The 15714-nt window shown below is 40.6% G+C and overlaps 1 protein-coding gene across 7 annotated transcripts in view; it reads right to left on the bottom strand.

Annotated features, from left to right (window-relative positions):
• The window catches only part of SHANK2 (SH3 and multiple ankyrin repeat domains 2), a 330576-nt gene that overhangs the window by 288691 nt on the left and 26171 nt on the right, over window positions 1–15714 (bottom strand). For all 7 annotated transcript variants that reach the window (XM_083462298.1, XM_083462291.1, XM_083462296.1 and 4 more), the window contains exon 2: window positions 502–730. In XM_083462298.1, the coding sequence (XP_083318424.1) occupies window positions 502–705 (204 nt within the window). In that variant the 5' untranslated portion in view covers window positions 706–730. The remainder of the gene's footprint in view (window positions 1–501; window positions 731–15714) is intronic.

Below are 15714 nucleotides of genomic sequence, written 5' to 3'. Positions count from 1 at the left end.
TTCTGATAAATAGAGATTAAAGAATCAGAACATAGAACCCTTTCATTTAGGATTTTTAAAGAGTTCAAAATCTACATCTCAATCCCTTTGAAAACATATTGGAAAAACATGTACATGAACAGAGGGAATATGCATAGAAACATCCACAAAAGGTGAGGATTTAACTCCCTGTATTCTAGATAGCCTCTTCTTGCCAGATATGAATGAGCAAATGAAAGAATGCATGCCATAATGATTTTCAGCCTACTTACCAAAGTAACATGCACAAGGTACATTATGCATTCCATCTTAGTTAATGTAGAAAACAAAACTGCTCTAAAATTATTGCCATACCCTATAGCTTCAGTTTATGCTTCTATGATTCTACATGACAGAACTACTACCTACATGCTTTAATCATTAAACATCCTGACCAGACTCTGACATAGTTTAATTGACTACTTCAGCTCAAATCTGATGTATGGCCTTGGTCAATAAACTTTTTAATGGAGTTCACCTTACCGTCTGCTGTAGGTCAGGTATTATAATCCGCATCACTAATGTATTGCTCTTGGAGTCTTCCATTCTGCTACTTGGCTTCTCTGCGGTAGCCCTGATAGTATCGTAAATGGTTTCTTCTTTGGAGCTGTCCGATTCAGATTCCACTGAATAGTCTGAAAAACTCTGAGCCATCTCATCTTCACTTGACGTTGGACTGCGAGGCATGTTCAGCACCTCTTACTGCATTTGGCTAAAATAGACAAAGTCAAAATCAAATTATATAGGTTAAATTCTGAATGTAGTTCAGGCAGCAGAAAGGGAGTAGGGTTGGGGGTTTTTTAATCTATATAAATATTTTATCTATTTCTATTTATCAGTCAAACCAGTGTAACTGAGATATAAAAACATTTGCAGTTTAATAAAATGTGACAGAGGATGGAAAACATGGTATAATGCCCATGTATATTTCAGCCTGATTTCTTTAATAGGAGCATTGGAAGAATAGCATGCAGTCCATATCATGTTAGATTTGTCCTTTTCAAAGCCATGGCAAAAGTCTATTTATTTGTCTATCTGTTTATCTATCTGTAAACATCCACATAGTTAACGGCCATTATAGAAAACAACTAAAAGTTAACCGGCTATTGAAATATCATATAAAACACATCAAGCTTGCATGATTATTTCAATAAATAGAAGCAGCCGCAGCAGCAACACCGGCAGCAATATGGCCAATGATCAATAGTAGTTTCTTCAGGCATTCAAGTAATGTATGTGAGGGTAAGGACCAGGATTGTAGCGGGAGCCCCTATGTTCATTCATATGGACAAGGTCTATGCAGACTTTCAGAACTAACATGCATACATCCGGGTGGGGACTGACTGAAGCCATGATCCTGCTGGCTCCCCACAAACATACGTTCCTTGCATGTATTCAGTGGTCTAGTGTCTCAGGCTCTGTTCCCTATTCCTAAAATGCAAATTATAATTACAATGACCAACTTTTGTAAGGTTTATTATTTAATTATTAAATTGGTATACCTGAAGATCATAGGGTGATTTGCAACATAAAAACACAAAATACCTAATAAAAAAAACAAAAAAAAACTAGTAACACCCACTCCCACAATAACCTGATTACAGGGAAATGTTTTCACTTGGCGCCTAAAGATATGTAATGAAGGCCTCAGGCAAGCCTCCCTGGGGAGAGCATTCCACAAACAGGGGGCCACCACAGGAAAGGCCCATTCTCATATTCTCAGTGGTCAGGGATGATGGGAATTGTAGTCCCAAAACATCTGGTGTCAGTCAGGGTCCTACCCTCCCAAGCCAGGTGGAAGAGGCCTGCAAGGCAAGAAGCAGATCTTCCAGGACTCACAGACAAAATAAAGGTAATTAACAGTAGCAGATGTTTGCTGTGTACTTTGCCAATATTGTAAAATGATCTTATTTGTGGCAACAGTTTTATACATTCGAGCAATGCTATCTTGTATGCAGTTACTTCAGATATAATAAATCCATATTTAATAATACATGTTAAAACATTGCTTTGAAATTCCGTGTTTGAGAAGAAATCAATTTACATTGGCTTTCTTTTGAGCAGAGAATTCCTCGAGGGGATATTTCATTTTAGTATGCTTCAATGAGTTGTGGATTAATACAGCTCTCTGAAGTATTGTCCCTTAAATTCAACAGAGAGCATAAACACTGCACTGGCTTCTCTGTTCTCCCACAGACAAATGAAAAAAAAGAATTGGCCTGCCTGCACCATTTAAAAAGATAAAGCAAACTTCAACATGGCTAGAAGTCAAAAGATATTTTAAATATCAGTTTCCCCCCTCCATAAAAAGCAGCTTGGATGCATAGTTCAATGGGAACTCCAGTGAAGAGGGGGGTAAATCGCATTTGACCAGCCTACAGAAGTAGAACTGAGCTGCGCAATATTCATGACTTACGCTGAATACATTTGTGAAGGTGAGCACACTCTTAAACTAAGAGGAATCAAATAGACAAGTTTTGTTTATTTAATACATTTATGCCCCATATTTCCAAAGATTTATCGAATTATTCATAATGTGATATCAGGAGCCGGAGTCAGGTGTAGGTCAGCAATAAAAAACACTGTCAGTGAAGTTAATGCTTTATTCCAAGGTTTCCCCCCAAAGCAATCAGAGACTGTGGCTGCACACAACCAATCTCTCCTCTGCTCTTTTCATTCCTCTGCATGTTCTGGGAGACCGGGGGGGGGGGGCGGAGAGCTGGTCGCAAGAGGAGAGGGAGACTCCCTGCACTCTTCGGCAGCTGGCCTCATCTCTGTCTCTTTGCCCTCCTCTCCAGCCTCTGAATCCCGCTTCTTCCTGATCACCCAACCCTATTACCTCTCCTGCTTCCAACACCTCTTCCTCACAGTCTGCTCCTGCTCCTTCTGATTACTCATCATCATCCCACCACCAGTCCTCTGGCCCCCAGCCTTCTTCCCATGGGGGTTTCCTAGCTGGTGCCTCCCACCACTCCATGGCATCCAGCCAGTCCACGACATCTGGAGAATTTGGACAGAAAGAAGTTGTTCCTCCTTTGTCATATATAAGTACACAATGGCCTGGTTCACACATTATGGTAGGCCAAACTATGGCTTACAAGGACCGCATGAAAATGTGGACTCCTGACAAGCAGCCTGCATTCACTTTGCTCCTCTGCATTCTTCTTTACTCCTGTGCTACAGTGAACTAAGTCAAGGTCTGGCTTAGTGTATCTTTGAACCACAGCTAATAATGAGCCGCAGTTTGTTTGTGTGGTACGAATGTAAAAGAGAGAGCAGAGCAGAGTCATTTAGCTGTAAAAGCTTCTACGGGACTCTGCACTTTTGTGTGGCCTCAGTAAGCCATAGTTTGGCTATCTGTGACATAGACACATCATTGACATTAAGCCAGTGTCAGAACCTGAGATAGATATAATGCTTTGTACTCAAGGGCTGGCTCAAAGACAACCTTGTGAAAACATTTTCATAATTGTTTTATCACACTGAGTCATCTTTTAGTAAATGACTCCATCACTCATGGCCTGAAAACACATTTAAGGAGGCTTGCTAGGAAAAATTCTGAAGGGAGAAAGAAAGTAAAAGGCAGACTTTTGTTTCTTGTGGTCCAGTTTGCACACAATTTTCAATCATAGTTTATTTCAGTAAATGAGCAGCATGCTTATTAGATACTGTTGAACTTGCTCTTTCCAAAGCCAGGAGGCAGCAAACCAGAGGTTGGCTTACCAATAGCAGATGTGGCCTCTTTTCCCCAAGTGAACCAAGTGGTAAGACAAAGAACAAATCTTGAATTTTTGCTTGTGGTTTGTTTGAAGAGAAACAGAATTCAAGCAACAGTTCACATATAATGCTAAACCAGCCTTTGGTTTTTCCTCCTTCCAGCTTTCATCAGCATGCTGCTCATTCACATTAAACCCCAATTTACTTTTAACTATGATTTAACATTATGCACAAATCAGGCCAGAAATGGCTTCAGACATAATTGCTTTCTCTGCGAGCTCCAAGATTTATAGAAACAGTGGCACTAAGAGTGTAAATGAAGAATAGGTGTTTTTGTAATCCAATCTTTTGCATTACAGGAATAAACATATTAAATGCTGATTTCAATCTTCATTAAATACACACAGAGAGAAGGATTTTATTTCTATTGCAATATATTGATACATTAGTGGTGCAGATTTACCAAACAATGTTACTGCAAATGTTACAGAATTGCATTAACACATCATTAAGATGTGATGAACACCAGCATGAGAAAGAAATTTAAATTGTTCATTCTAGCTAGCAGATTGGCATACTCTGAAAACACACAAATGAGTAGTTCGGCACAGAAACAACTATGCCTCTAATTTATAAAACTTGCTGAGTATTATTTTTAAACTTTTTAATAACATCTTCTTAAAATACTTTCTTTTCCTTAAAGCTTTTAAAATGCAACCAATGCAAAAGTTTAGATCTAAAGAACTAAACTCCACTTCATTTTAGTGATGGTGCTAACATTTGCATTTTCTTGTCTTGGAAATATAAATCGGAGGCACTTGCCTCAGGTACAAGAGTAGCTTTACAAGTCCAAAGGTTCTTCCGTGGCTCATAGCACACATGCTATCTCACATCCTCTATACCACCTGGTCTTCATCTCCTGATGCTAGAGAACAGACGTTCTCTCATACATGGCCCACTGTTGATTCTCACATGTATCTGATAAAGGAGCATATATTTCAGGTACAAATTACAGTAGTGCCCCCTGCTGAATTCAAAAACAGCTGGGCTACAGAGAAACTGTGTTGCTTGATCAGCCAGGAGAGAATGGGTACTTAATAATTTAAGTAGAAATTCAACTCTCCACTGAATGTCTTATTCATTTACAATGTTTTAATCCCACTTTTCATTCCAGAGACCTTCAAGGTGGCTTTTGATGACTGGAGAGTGGAACTCCTAGGTTGGAATTCAATACCAGTGGTAAGGCAATGATTCCACCATCACAAGGATTTCTGTCTGCACAATGCGATGTTCTCCTCTTCTCCTTCTTGCCCCCCCCCCCACGTACCCTTAAATCTGTTCTAGGGGTTCCCTCAACCACCTGGTGATGTTTAGAGGGAGCAGGGCATGCGGGGGAGGGGAGTTCCATTGCACAGGAGGGAATCTTTGTGCTGGCAGGACTCATTCGTAGAATACTATCCCTAGTATTTTGTAGATTAGTATATACAAAACACCTTTCTTAGATGACAACTATAGTGACGTAAGGTATTGCTCCTGTGATTTATATGCCATGAACTGCTTGCCTCATTGGCACTTACCACAATAATGTTCCTTGCCCCTTCCCCCTTTCTTCCCTTATACTGCTCTTTATTGTCTTACCAACTTCAATGAAGACAAAAGACTAGTCCAGCTACCAAACAATGATGACATGAATTATTAGGAGCTCCTTTTGTTTCGGGTAATTTGATAAGAGTTATAGAGTTCATATATTTGTTTTCCTGGATTTCAAAGTGTGTGGTGTTTTTTTTAATTTTTAATATAAATTATTATTTCTCTATATTTTATCATTTTGTTGTTGTTAAAGGTAATAGAGAATCACACTTAGTTACTGGTTTAAAAAAACTGAAGCTAGCAGGAAGCTTAAGACTGAATGATACATTATGACATAAACACGGGGTTCCAAAAAAAGGCTTGCCTCCTTTTCATGCAAAAGCCCCCTGACAGCTTTCTGAGGCTAGGCTGTGAGATGGGGAAATGATTGGCAGGTGAGATGGCATTTGCAGGGAGAACTGGTAAACAAAGGAAAGGTTTCTCCTTCCAATTTCCCCCTAAAAATACACCTCCTACATTCACATCACCTTGGCAAGAACATATATTTGAACAGGCAACAACCGATTAACACACATCCAAATGATGCACAATCGTACACACACAAATGGTGCTGAACCCAGAAAGGGTGGGGCAGGGCATGTTTATATGTGTTCCGCCAATGGGTGCAGAGGCTGGGGATGAACCCCACACACGAAATGATTGACAACTATAGTTTCACTCATAGGCAATATCAAATTTCAGCCACTGTGGTTGGCCACAGTGGGAAAGAGAACGCTGGATTACATACACCTTTGTTCTAATCCAGTAGCATTGTACCATGAGATCTCGCAATAGTATCCCAAAGCAAGGAAGATCTTAAAAGCTCTTTTTGCCCTGGGTAACCCCAAGCAAACCCTTCCTTGGAGTTTGACTTGTGTGATACCTCCAAACACAAATTAATAGGTGCCATCTTCATTGCATCATTTTAATAATTCCTCATCTTAATATCTCCAGTACCTTCTTCATTTCAGGGACAACAGGATCCTATTTATACAATTTCAAGGCTATATTCTATCACAAAACAACTTTCCTGAAAAACTTTTCTTTTTAGATACAGGTAGGTAGCTGTGTTGGTCTGCTGCAGTCAAAACAAAATAAAAAAATTCCTTCTAGTAGCTCCTTAGAGACCAACTAAGTTTGTTATTGGTATGAGCTTTCGTGTGCATGCACACTTCTTCAGATACAGTGGTACCTTGGGTTAAGTACTTAATTCGTTCAGGAGGTCTGTAACCTGAAACTGTTCTTAACCTGAAGCACCACTTTAGCTAATGGGGCCTCCTGCTGCTGCCGCGCCGCTGGAGCACGATTTCTGTTCTCATCGTGAAGCAAAGTTCTTAATCTGAAGTACTATTTCTGGGTTAGCGGAGTCTGTAACCTGAAGCGTAAGTAACCTGAAGTGTATGCAACTCGAGGTACCACTGTACACTGAAACAGAAGTCACTAGACCCTTATATAAAGTGAGAGGGTGGGGAGGGGTATTACTCAGAAGGGTGGTGTAATACCCCTCCCCACCCTCTCTGAGTAATTGTAGGGGGTTCAACAAGATGACCCTTGGTTATAGTCAGTTGTTGTAGCTTGTTTATACTTACCCTGACCCACTGCCCTGCTTACAGTTATGAAGAGTGTTCTTATGTTATGAATGGTTTGTGTCACCATTAAGAAAAAGAGGTGGGAATAGGCCAATATGCATATGAACTGTCCCTGGATAAAGTGATTTTTCTTCTTTGAGCTTCTAAGTTTTTAACCTAGCTCAAGGTGTCATCTGAACTAGCCCAGATGTTTAACTGATAATCAATCACAGCCAGTCCATTATTTGAAAAATAAGACTTTAGAGCCGTCTTGCCCAAAATGGCAACTAGACATTCCATTTTGGCCACTGAAAGCCTGGTTTAAGGAGCCATTTGGCACCTGGCTTATATATCTGAGTTTCTAACACTGTCGCAGAATAAGGAAAGTACTGCCTATATTTCATTATGAGAAATAACAGTGCTTTGCCCTTTTGTTTTAAAAATGCTTTCTACTGTCTTTATGCATAATGGGTGAAATAATCTTTCTTTACAAAATTATCCCTTCCCCCATTCCCCATGAATTTTTGCTTTCGCTAAAGCACATTATCTTTCAAGTCTGTACTCTCAGCCTATACTTTGATATGAAAATATGAAAAGGCTTTAAAATACTGGAAAAGAAAGGGCATAAGGGATTAAATAACATTTCTAACATAATAGACTATAAAAAGCTTACAGAAGATGTTCTGCCCAAGCCCAGGTCCCTAGTGTTAAAGAAGCACAGATGCTTATTAATTTTATATTTGTGCATTTACTTAGTTTTACTCTCTGTCCAAGAGGAAAGTATTTTTTATTGTCCACCTACAAGTGGACTACATCAATGAGATATGCAAGGCTAGAGTTGCTAAGTATGTGAAATCAAGGCATTCAGGGGATTCTTCCTTTGTTTCCAACAGAATATCCACTGGCAAAATCTACTATAAGTACAAGTGAAAGGACTTTCTCATTACACAAACAGTAATAATAGGCACATTCAACAGGTAGATCATGATCTACCGGTAGATCACTGGACGTTTGTGGTAGATCACTGTCTCCCCCAAAGAAGCTCCCCCCAAAAAGCTCAAGAACTTTGACATGAACCCCGAAAAAAGGGGGGTAGATCACTGCCAGATTTAACTCTGTGAGATCGCAGCTTCTTGGGAGTTGGCCACCCCGATCTATAATATCTCTCATCGTTGTTGTTGTTGTTGTTGTTGTTGCTGCTGCTGCTGCTGTTGTTGTAAAAAGGCTCCCACAGCAGCCCTGCCCTCGGGCTCACAGTCTGAGAGCCAGGACACAAAAGGGAAAGAGACTGGAAGGTAGGATGAAAAAAGCAAGCTCAGGCACTAGTTCTTAGTCACAGCGATTTTGCAGTGAACAAAAGGAACGAAAAAGTTTGAAAAGGGGGAACTAAACACTGCTGGTCTTTCAGCAGAGCCAGTGGAGGGGACCTGCATTCCTGACTCACCCTCTGATATAACTTGATGGAGGAATAGCTGTTGATGGTTGAGAGAGAGGCCTGTTGTTCATTCAGCAGAGCCAATGGAGGTGCAATGCCACCTCCTGCTCTCATTATATAAATAGCCTTGAGATGTTTTAAAATGTACTATAAAATATACATAAAATATTACATAACTATAATCCCAACCCAGCCTCACATTACAGGGACTTAACTCCCTCTTTCACCACTGAGAAGTAATAAAAACTTATTACATCCATCTTAAATAGATGAATAATTGCTTCCACATACACATTATTAAAAGAGTAGGCAAAAACCTTTTCTAAATCCCTGTCCATATTTATTGGCACTCCAAGAATCTTCTGTCACTTGGTGCTTTCCTTACATAAACACATTAATAGCAGACAGAAAGGCCTGTTCAACCGCCTGTTCAACCTTTCTCCATGAATACAAACCGTGCATGGAGAAGAGGACAGCAGGACTATGTTGCTGACCTCAGCCTCAATAACCTGCAGATGTGGAAGGCCTCAGGGATTTATGCACTTGTCAATTAATTTCTACCAAGAGGGATTGGCAACAAAATGTTGCAGTGCAGAGTGCTCCTGTTCTGGTTCCCAGACCGTCATTCAGTCTTCCAGGATACAGTATTCCATTCCATTTCCCCACCCTGCTTATTTGATTCCCCCCCTCAATGGATACCTAGTTACTGGGCATTCACAATTATCTCTAGGCTATTTGGGGTGGTTGCCCCTTCAGGTTTTATTCATCCTAGAAGATTTGTTGTACTTCTCTAGTTTCACAGTGACCTTGTTTTGGCTTCAATTCTGTCAGAGCTATAACAGGAACTCATTTATCTAACATTTTAGAAATGATTTTTGAATTGCGAACAGTGCTCCTGAATGTTACAATTTAAAGTAGCAGTTGTGAAACATTTCTAATATATATTAAATGAAGAGATAATGCATACCCTTTGTGGGCTGTTTCCATCCCCTACAGATTATCATTATTTGTGTTATAGTTTTATAGCACAACACCCATCCTCCTTGCCTTCCTACAATACCATTCCTGGATTGTTTTGTGGTAAATTCTGATTGCCGACAGAAGCAAGTTTCACGTGTGTTGACTGCAAATACAGTGGTACCTCGGGTTAAGTACTTTATTCGTCCCGGAGGTCCGTACTTAACCTGAAACTGTACTTAACCTGAAGCACCACTTTAGCTAATGGGACCTCCTGCTGCTGCCACGCCGCCGGAGCACGATTTCTGTTCTCATCCTGAAGCAAAGTTCTTAACCTGAAGCACAATTTCTGGGTTAGTGGAGTCTGTAACCTGAAGCGTATGTAACCTGAAGCGTATGTAACCCGAGGTACCACTGTAACAGGTTATAAGACTGGTCTCTTGAACCTTCCAGCATGTGCTGGCTATCACAGCTCAAAAGAAAAAGCTCACATATGAGTGAACCACAAGTGGTAACTGAAAAGAATAACTAGCCTACTATAGCAGATATGCAGGGAAGATTTCATTGGGGCTCACACCATATAGATTCTATCCCGGCATCATTGGAGAGGAAGGGAGGTACTCAAAACAGACCACATAAAGGCTTCTGAATAAATCCTTCACTGAACTGGATTCAGTGGATATGAGATGGGGATTCTTTTGCTGTGCATTTGAAACACTTATGGTTCCCATCTCATTCAGCACATGGAAGGGCTGACATACAGTACAGCAGAGGATCCAGCTGAAGAAAGTGGACTTTCCCCTCCAATGTCATCCAGGAGGAGGCTGAAAACAACAAAAATGCCTAATTCTGTTCCTCTAGTGGGAGCATCCCATGAATGGAGTTCTGCTCACAAGAACACTGAACCCAAGCCCCACATGAATTGTTTACATGAAACACGCTTCAGGGATAACAAATGAATAATTATGTAGAAGTGTATTTATTCAGATTTTAATCTGTTTCTGTCTAAACTGTGAACATGCAGAAATACCAAGACCGTAACCCTATACATGCCTACTCCGAAGTCCCATTTAGTTCAATGGGACTTATTCCTAGGTAAGAGGTTAGAGGAATGCCACATAAATGAAATAGATTAGGACTGTGAGTTTAGAGGGAAAACTGAATTTGCTGCCCAATGACTGGGCAGAGCAATAGCTAAAATATATCCACCCCAGAAACAGTGATATGACAGGCAAAAATGTTATTCTAATCACAACTTCAGTTCATTACAATTTATAATATTATTAAGAACATTTAGAGAAATCAAGGAACAGAAATGATTATAGTTTTATAATCAAAGTGTGCAGAAAGCATTTAGAAGCCCTTGCAGGAAACAAACAACTCAATCTTGCACTGGAATATTTAAAAAATACATTATAGAAACCGAGTTAAATGAACATATTGCATTATTTTTCTTCTTCTTCAAATAAAGTTCTGTCTGCTATGGATATTTATCTTGAAGCTGTACCCACAACAAGTACAGCTACAGAGCCATATTTTCAATCATTTTTCAATCTGCCTGGACACTGAGGTCCAGCTCCGAGGGCCTTCTGGCGGTTCCCTCACTGCGAGAGGCCAAGTTACAGGGAACCAAGCAGAGGGCCTTCTCGGTAGTGGCACCCGCCCTGTGGAACGCCCTCCCATCAGATGTCAAAGCGATAAACAACTACCTGACATTCAGAAGACATCTGAAGGCAGCCCTGCTCAGGGAAGTTTTTTATATGTGACATTTTAGTGTATTTTTCATCTTTGTTGGAAGCCGCCCAGAGTGGCTGGGGAAACCCAGCCAGATGGGCGGGGTACAAATAATAAATTATTATTATTATTATTATTATTATTATTATTATTATTATTATATCATGTGAAATTGAGCTACAGTGAATTAAGATGTCCTGGCCAAGCAGAGACCCTTGGAGGTTTTATAGCTGTTTTCTGCTTACATTTGTGTAAGTGTTGTTGCTGATATAAGAAACAATCTGCAAAGGAAATGTGCAAGTTTAAAGATGATGTCGTGGGACAACTCAGCACCAGCACTGCTGAAGACACAGATGCAAACACGTTGACTAAGGAAGTATTCAGACATGGCAGAAATCCCTTTTCTGCTATGAAAGATTAAATGAGCACAGGTTGGGGCAGCATCACAGCAGCAAGTTCCTCTTTTTCTTTGTGTGTGTTTTTGTGTGTGTACATGCAAAGGTAAGAAGATAAGAAGAGCCCTACTGGATCAGAACCAAGGCCCAGATATTCAGCATTCTGTTTCTACGGTAACCAACCTGATGGCCATGGAAAGATTACACGCAGGACATGAACATGGGTTGCATGTATAATGGGTTGTATCTATCTACACAGCGGAAACCCAATGAAATTAACGGGCCTAGTCACTCTGAGGTATGACTAATATTGGATACATCCCCTTATAATGAATGTACAAGGGAGCAGGAGGACTCTGCCACTGTGATGTTCATTTAAAATGTTTTTAATAGCTGAAAAGGGGTAAAGTGTAAACCAAAAGCAAACTGTAAACCAATAACCTCAGTTGCATGGATTGATCACACATCCACAGTCAACCTCAGCAGCAAATCTGCACTGGTACATACAGAGCACAAATGCCATAGAAGAAATAAAGGGGATTAAGCAACAGCGCTGTCTTTAGCATATGCGCCACCGGGGTGCAAAGATACGCCCAGCACCCCCAAATTTAGTTTAGTCCCCAAATTAACTTTTATTATGGTTATATCAGACACTACGCTTATCTCTTGTTTACAAAAGAAGGGAGGAAAGAGAAACTTTTTTATTTGCTCATTTATTTACAATACACTTATACTTAAGTATACAACAACACCACACTTAAACTTATAAGTATTGTTTAAGCACCTACTTAGGAGAAACATCAGTTGTGTCAAAGGTGCCACTGACCCCGCTGTGACATAGCAGCTCAATACAATACGTAACATAATATTTTGATGTAAGAGTTAATTTCGTGTGCACAGCCCCGTTGTGAATGACAAGCACCATTGCTGAGTCTGACAAGTGCCGCCATTGTGAATGACAAGCGCTGGGGCGGCACCTCTTTGGTAAATGAGCGCACAAAGTCGAAAGTCCTTTAGTGAAACAGTAGGTATACATTTCAGCAATACCTAGGTATATCTGTATTTTGTTTTTCTAGCTTGATCAAAATTGTTATTTCATAACAGGTAGATAGTTAAGAGCTTAGGCGGGTTCAGCACCTGGCACCCCCCAGAATTCACCACCCATGGGCCCCGCACCCCTTGCACCCCCGGGTGAAGACGGCCCTGATAAGCAAGCACTGGAATAAGCAAGCATTGATGTATTTTCACTTCTCCCAACTGATATGAAATGTATTCACAAAAATATCACTAGCACCTCTAGAGTTTGCCATCTTGACAGCACTATGATACTGCTAGTCCTGAGTTTGCTATGAGAACACACACACACACACACACACCCCTCTCTGTTTGCCATTCTCCAGCTGACCTCTCTTTTCCATGGAGGGGAAAGGATAATTAAGTCAATTCTGTGAATCATATCCACCAGACCATATCTATTTCTATGATTTACTGGTCTCTAACTCACTGCTAGAGGGAGTAAAGGACACAGTGAACAGAAGAGAAACTCCTCTTCAAAGTCAATACAAAGTTGAAGAAATAAAATTCATAGCTGACTTTTATAGTGCAAGTTCACTTTCACAAAAAGAAAAAGAGAGAGTAGTGTGCTTCTATTAAGAGAGGACCGTAAAACACTTCTGCGGTGAACTATTTTTTCATCTACATTACATAAACGGAACTTTCATACACATCCCAAAAATAGCATACCTTTGTAGCGTAAATGAACCAATTATTATGTGTAAGGCTGCAATCCTACATATACTTACCTAAGAGAATGTCCTATTGAATGCAAAGTGACTTACTTCTGACTAAATATATTATTAGGATCACATTGTCATGCTCCTCTGCACTGTGAATAAACCCAATTGAACACAATTTAATGAATCTAATATGTTAAAATCTATAGCTCCCTTGGCTCACTTATTCCTTCTATACTAACTGGTTGCCAGATTCAACACAGGATTTCTACTTCTTGTGGCTCTTTAAAACTTACAATTGCATCATGACACCTAAGGTGAAAAGGGAGATTTATAGCCCATCTCTGACATTGCTCCATCCACACATTGCTTCTGATTATGAAGCAGCATGGTGTTCTCATTTGCAGCTGCCTTTCCCATTTGCAGACTCCATAAATGTCAGGAGCGTGAACAGAGAGGAAAGAGAAAAGGCATCCTGGAATGAGAAAGTAAGATAAAGCTTTACACCTTCATGAGCAAAGCTCAAACAAAATTACAGCCAATAAGCCATGAACTATGCTGATATCTATCCTTGACGTTTAAGAACTTTTAAACTTACTTACAGAGCAACTTCAATTCATCATGCTACACGTTTATCTGAAATACAGCTAAATGGAATAGGCTATTCACTTTTATTTGTTTATTTATTTTTTACACCTGTATTGATGGAGCTATTTGCTGAATGTACGGTTGCCTTCCTCCCCTCTCATGTACATATGTTCATATATTACACTTTTCCAAATAGCTTTATTAATGCCCTTCAGAAAACTAACACAGTACATTTATGATGTACTAAATTAAGGGAAATAAGAAAAACGGGGGAAACATTTCACATGCTTCTTTTTATTTAAAGCATGGGCTACATCAGCCCTGGAAAGTGGCCCAGTGTTGCAATACAGTACTAATATTGGGCCAGAGGGGGTGTTGAGAGAGAGTAGTGTATGAGAACTCTGCAGTGTAGTCCGGTGTTTTTATCCAGCATCTTGCTGTGTCGTATTGTTTTTGTCTTGCTTTGTTTTGTAGGGAAATGAAGGTTGGGATGATGCCAAATTTCCCATGGGGTGAGGGTATCACTGGGGTTTTGGGGTGTGGATTGTTTCTGTTTGAATAATTCTAAAATGGGTATGTTTATGTCAAATCATTTCTACTCAGAAAAGAAAAGGGTGGCAGTTTATGACTTGCGTGTCAAGGTCCCCAAGCCACCCCAAATAACTCACACATCACACAGAATTTTTGTTTAAGGTTTTTGGCATAATTTTACCACAACTTTATGAAAATACAAAATGTGAGTGGTTGCTTAGGCATTGGTTGCGACTATCTGCCCCCGGTGGGGACAGACTGACATTTCGCAAGCCTGCAAAAGTCAGAAAAGGGGAATACATTTCGGGGATAGCGACAGAGCTGGGAACCTGCCCTCAGCCCTCCCCAAATGCACCCAGGGGCTCTTACGTGGCCCTAACCCCTTGACAGGGTTCGGACAAAAGCAGTGGTGAGCCCCTGTATTCCTTTAACGGAATACCCTTGCAGCAGCAGCATTAGAGGGGCAGGCACAGCCAATCCATGCCCCTCAACCAACCAAACCAAAAACCAATGCCTAACCGCAACCTTACAAGTTGTGACGATTTGCTACGCAGTAGTCAAAAACCAAATGGCCCCAGCCAATGAGCCAGATGGACAAAATTCCTACCAGGCCCCCGCTCCAAAGCAGACGACCCCATGACAGGCATAGCAAGGTAAAGCGAACAACCCTAATTCTAGGGGGGGGGGCAATCCGATGCACGGAGCGAAAAGAGGAAGCTCTACGCCTTGTGCAGGGAGTTTTAACGTTTCTAGCTGTCAGTCACAAAATGGCAACATTAACTTCTTCCCAACAACAAGGGAAGCCCAGTCACAACAGTGGCCAATAAACAATTGGCCTGCCCCACAATTTTGGAGTGTCTTGTCGGCCCCCACCGCAACCTGTGCTCTCCATGAAGGAGAACACACTTTGTGGTGGTAACGTTGCTGCGGTCATCATGAGGTATAAATAAATAACCAGCAAATGGAGACACTGTTTGCTTTTTAACCACTGAATCATGAATTAATTCAAGCATGGGCACCTGAATCTTGCTTGCTGTAAATGTTACAATCTCTTTGGATGCACACACCCGCCAACCACCTGAAATACCACAACTCACCTTGAGCTGAATGTAGCATTGCCAGCACAAATTAACCTGCCAAACAGTAACATAGTTTTACAACACTATGAGATTTTTGCTTCACTAGTTTACATTCCATCTGTCAGACATCTCATTATTTCTGTGGGGGTGTTGATTTATTTCTGGGAACTCCACGCCACCCAAAAAAGAGGGTAAAGTTTTTGTGTCCTCTGTTGTGCTTGTGACAGAAGACCCAATTCACATACAATGTACTGGGTCCAAAATATCTTGTTAGGATACCTGTACGCACCACCAATGGTGCCAGCTAGGCACTTGTGATTCACTAGCTGG

The sequence above is a fragment of the Podarcis liolepis genome (assembly GCF_965112155.1).
Source record: "Podarcis liolepis genome assembly, chromosome: 1".
NCBI classification, from domain to species: Eukaryota; Metazoa; Chordata; class Lepidosauria; order Squamata; family Lacertidae; genus Podarcis; species Podarcis liolepis.
The sequence above is the reverse complement of the archived record's forward strand: the minus strand, read 5'-3'. Positions and strand labels throughout refer to the sequence as shown.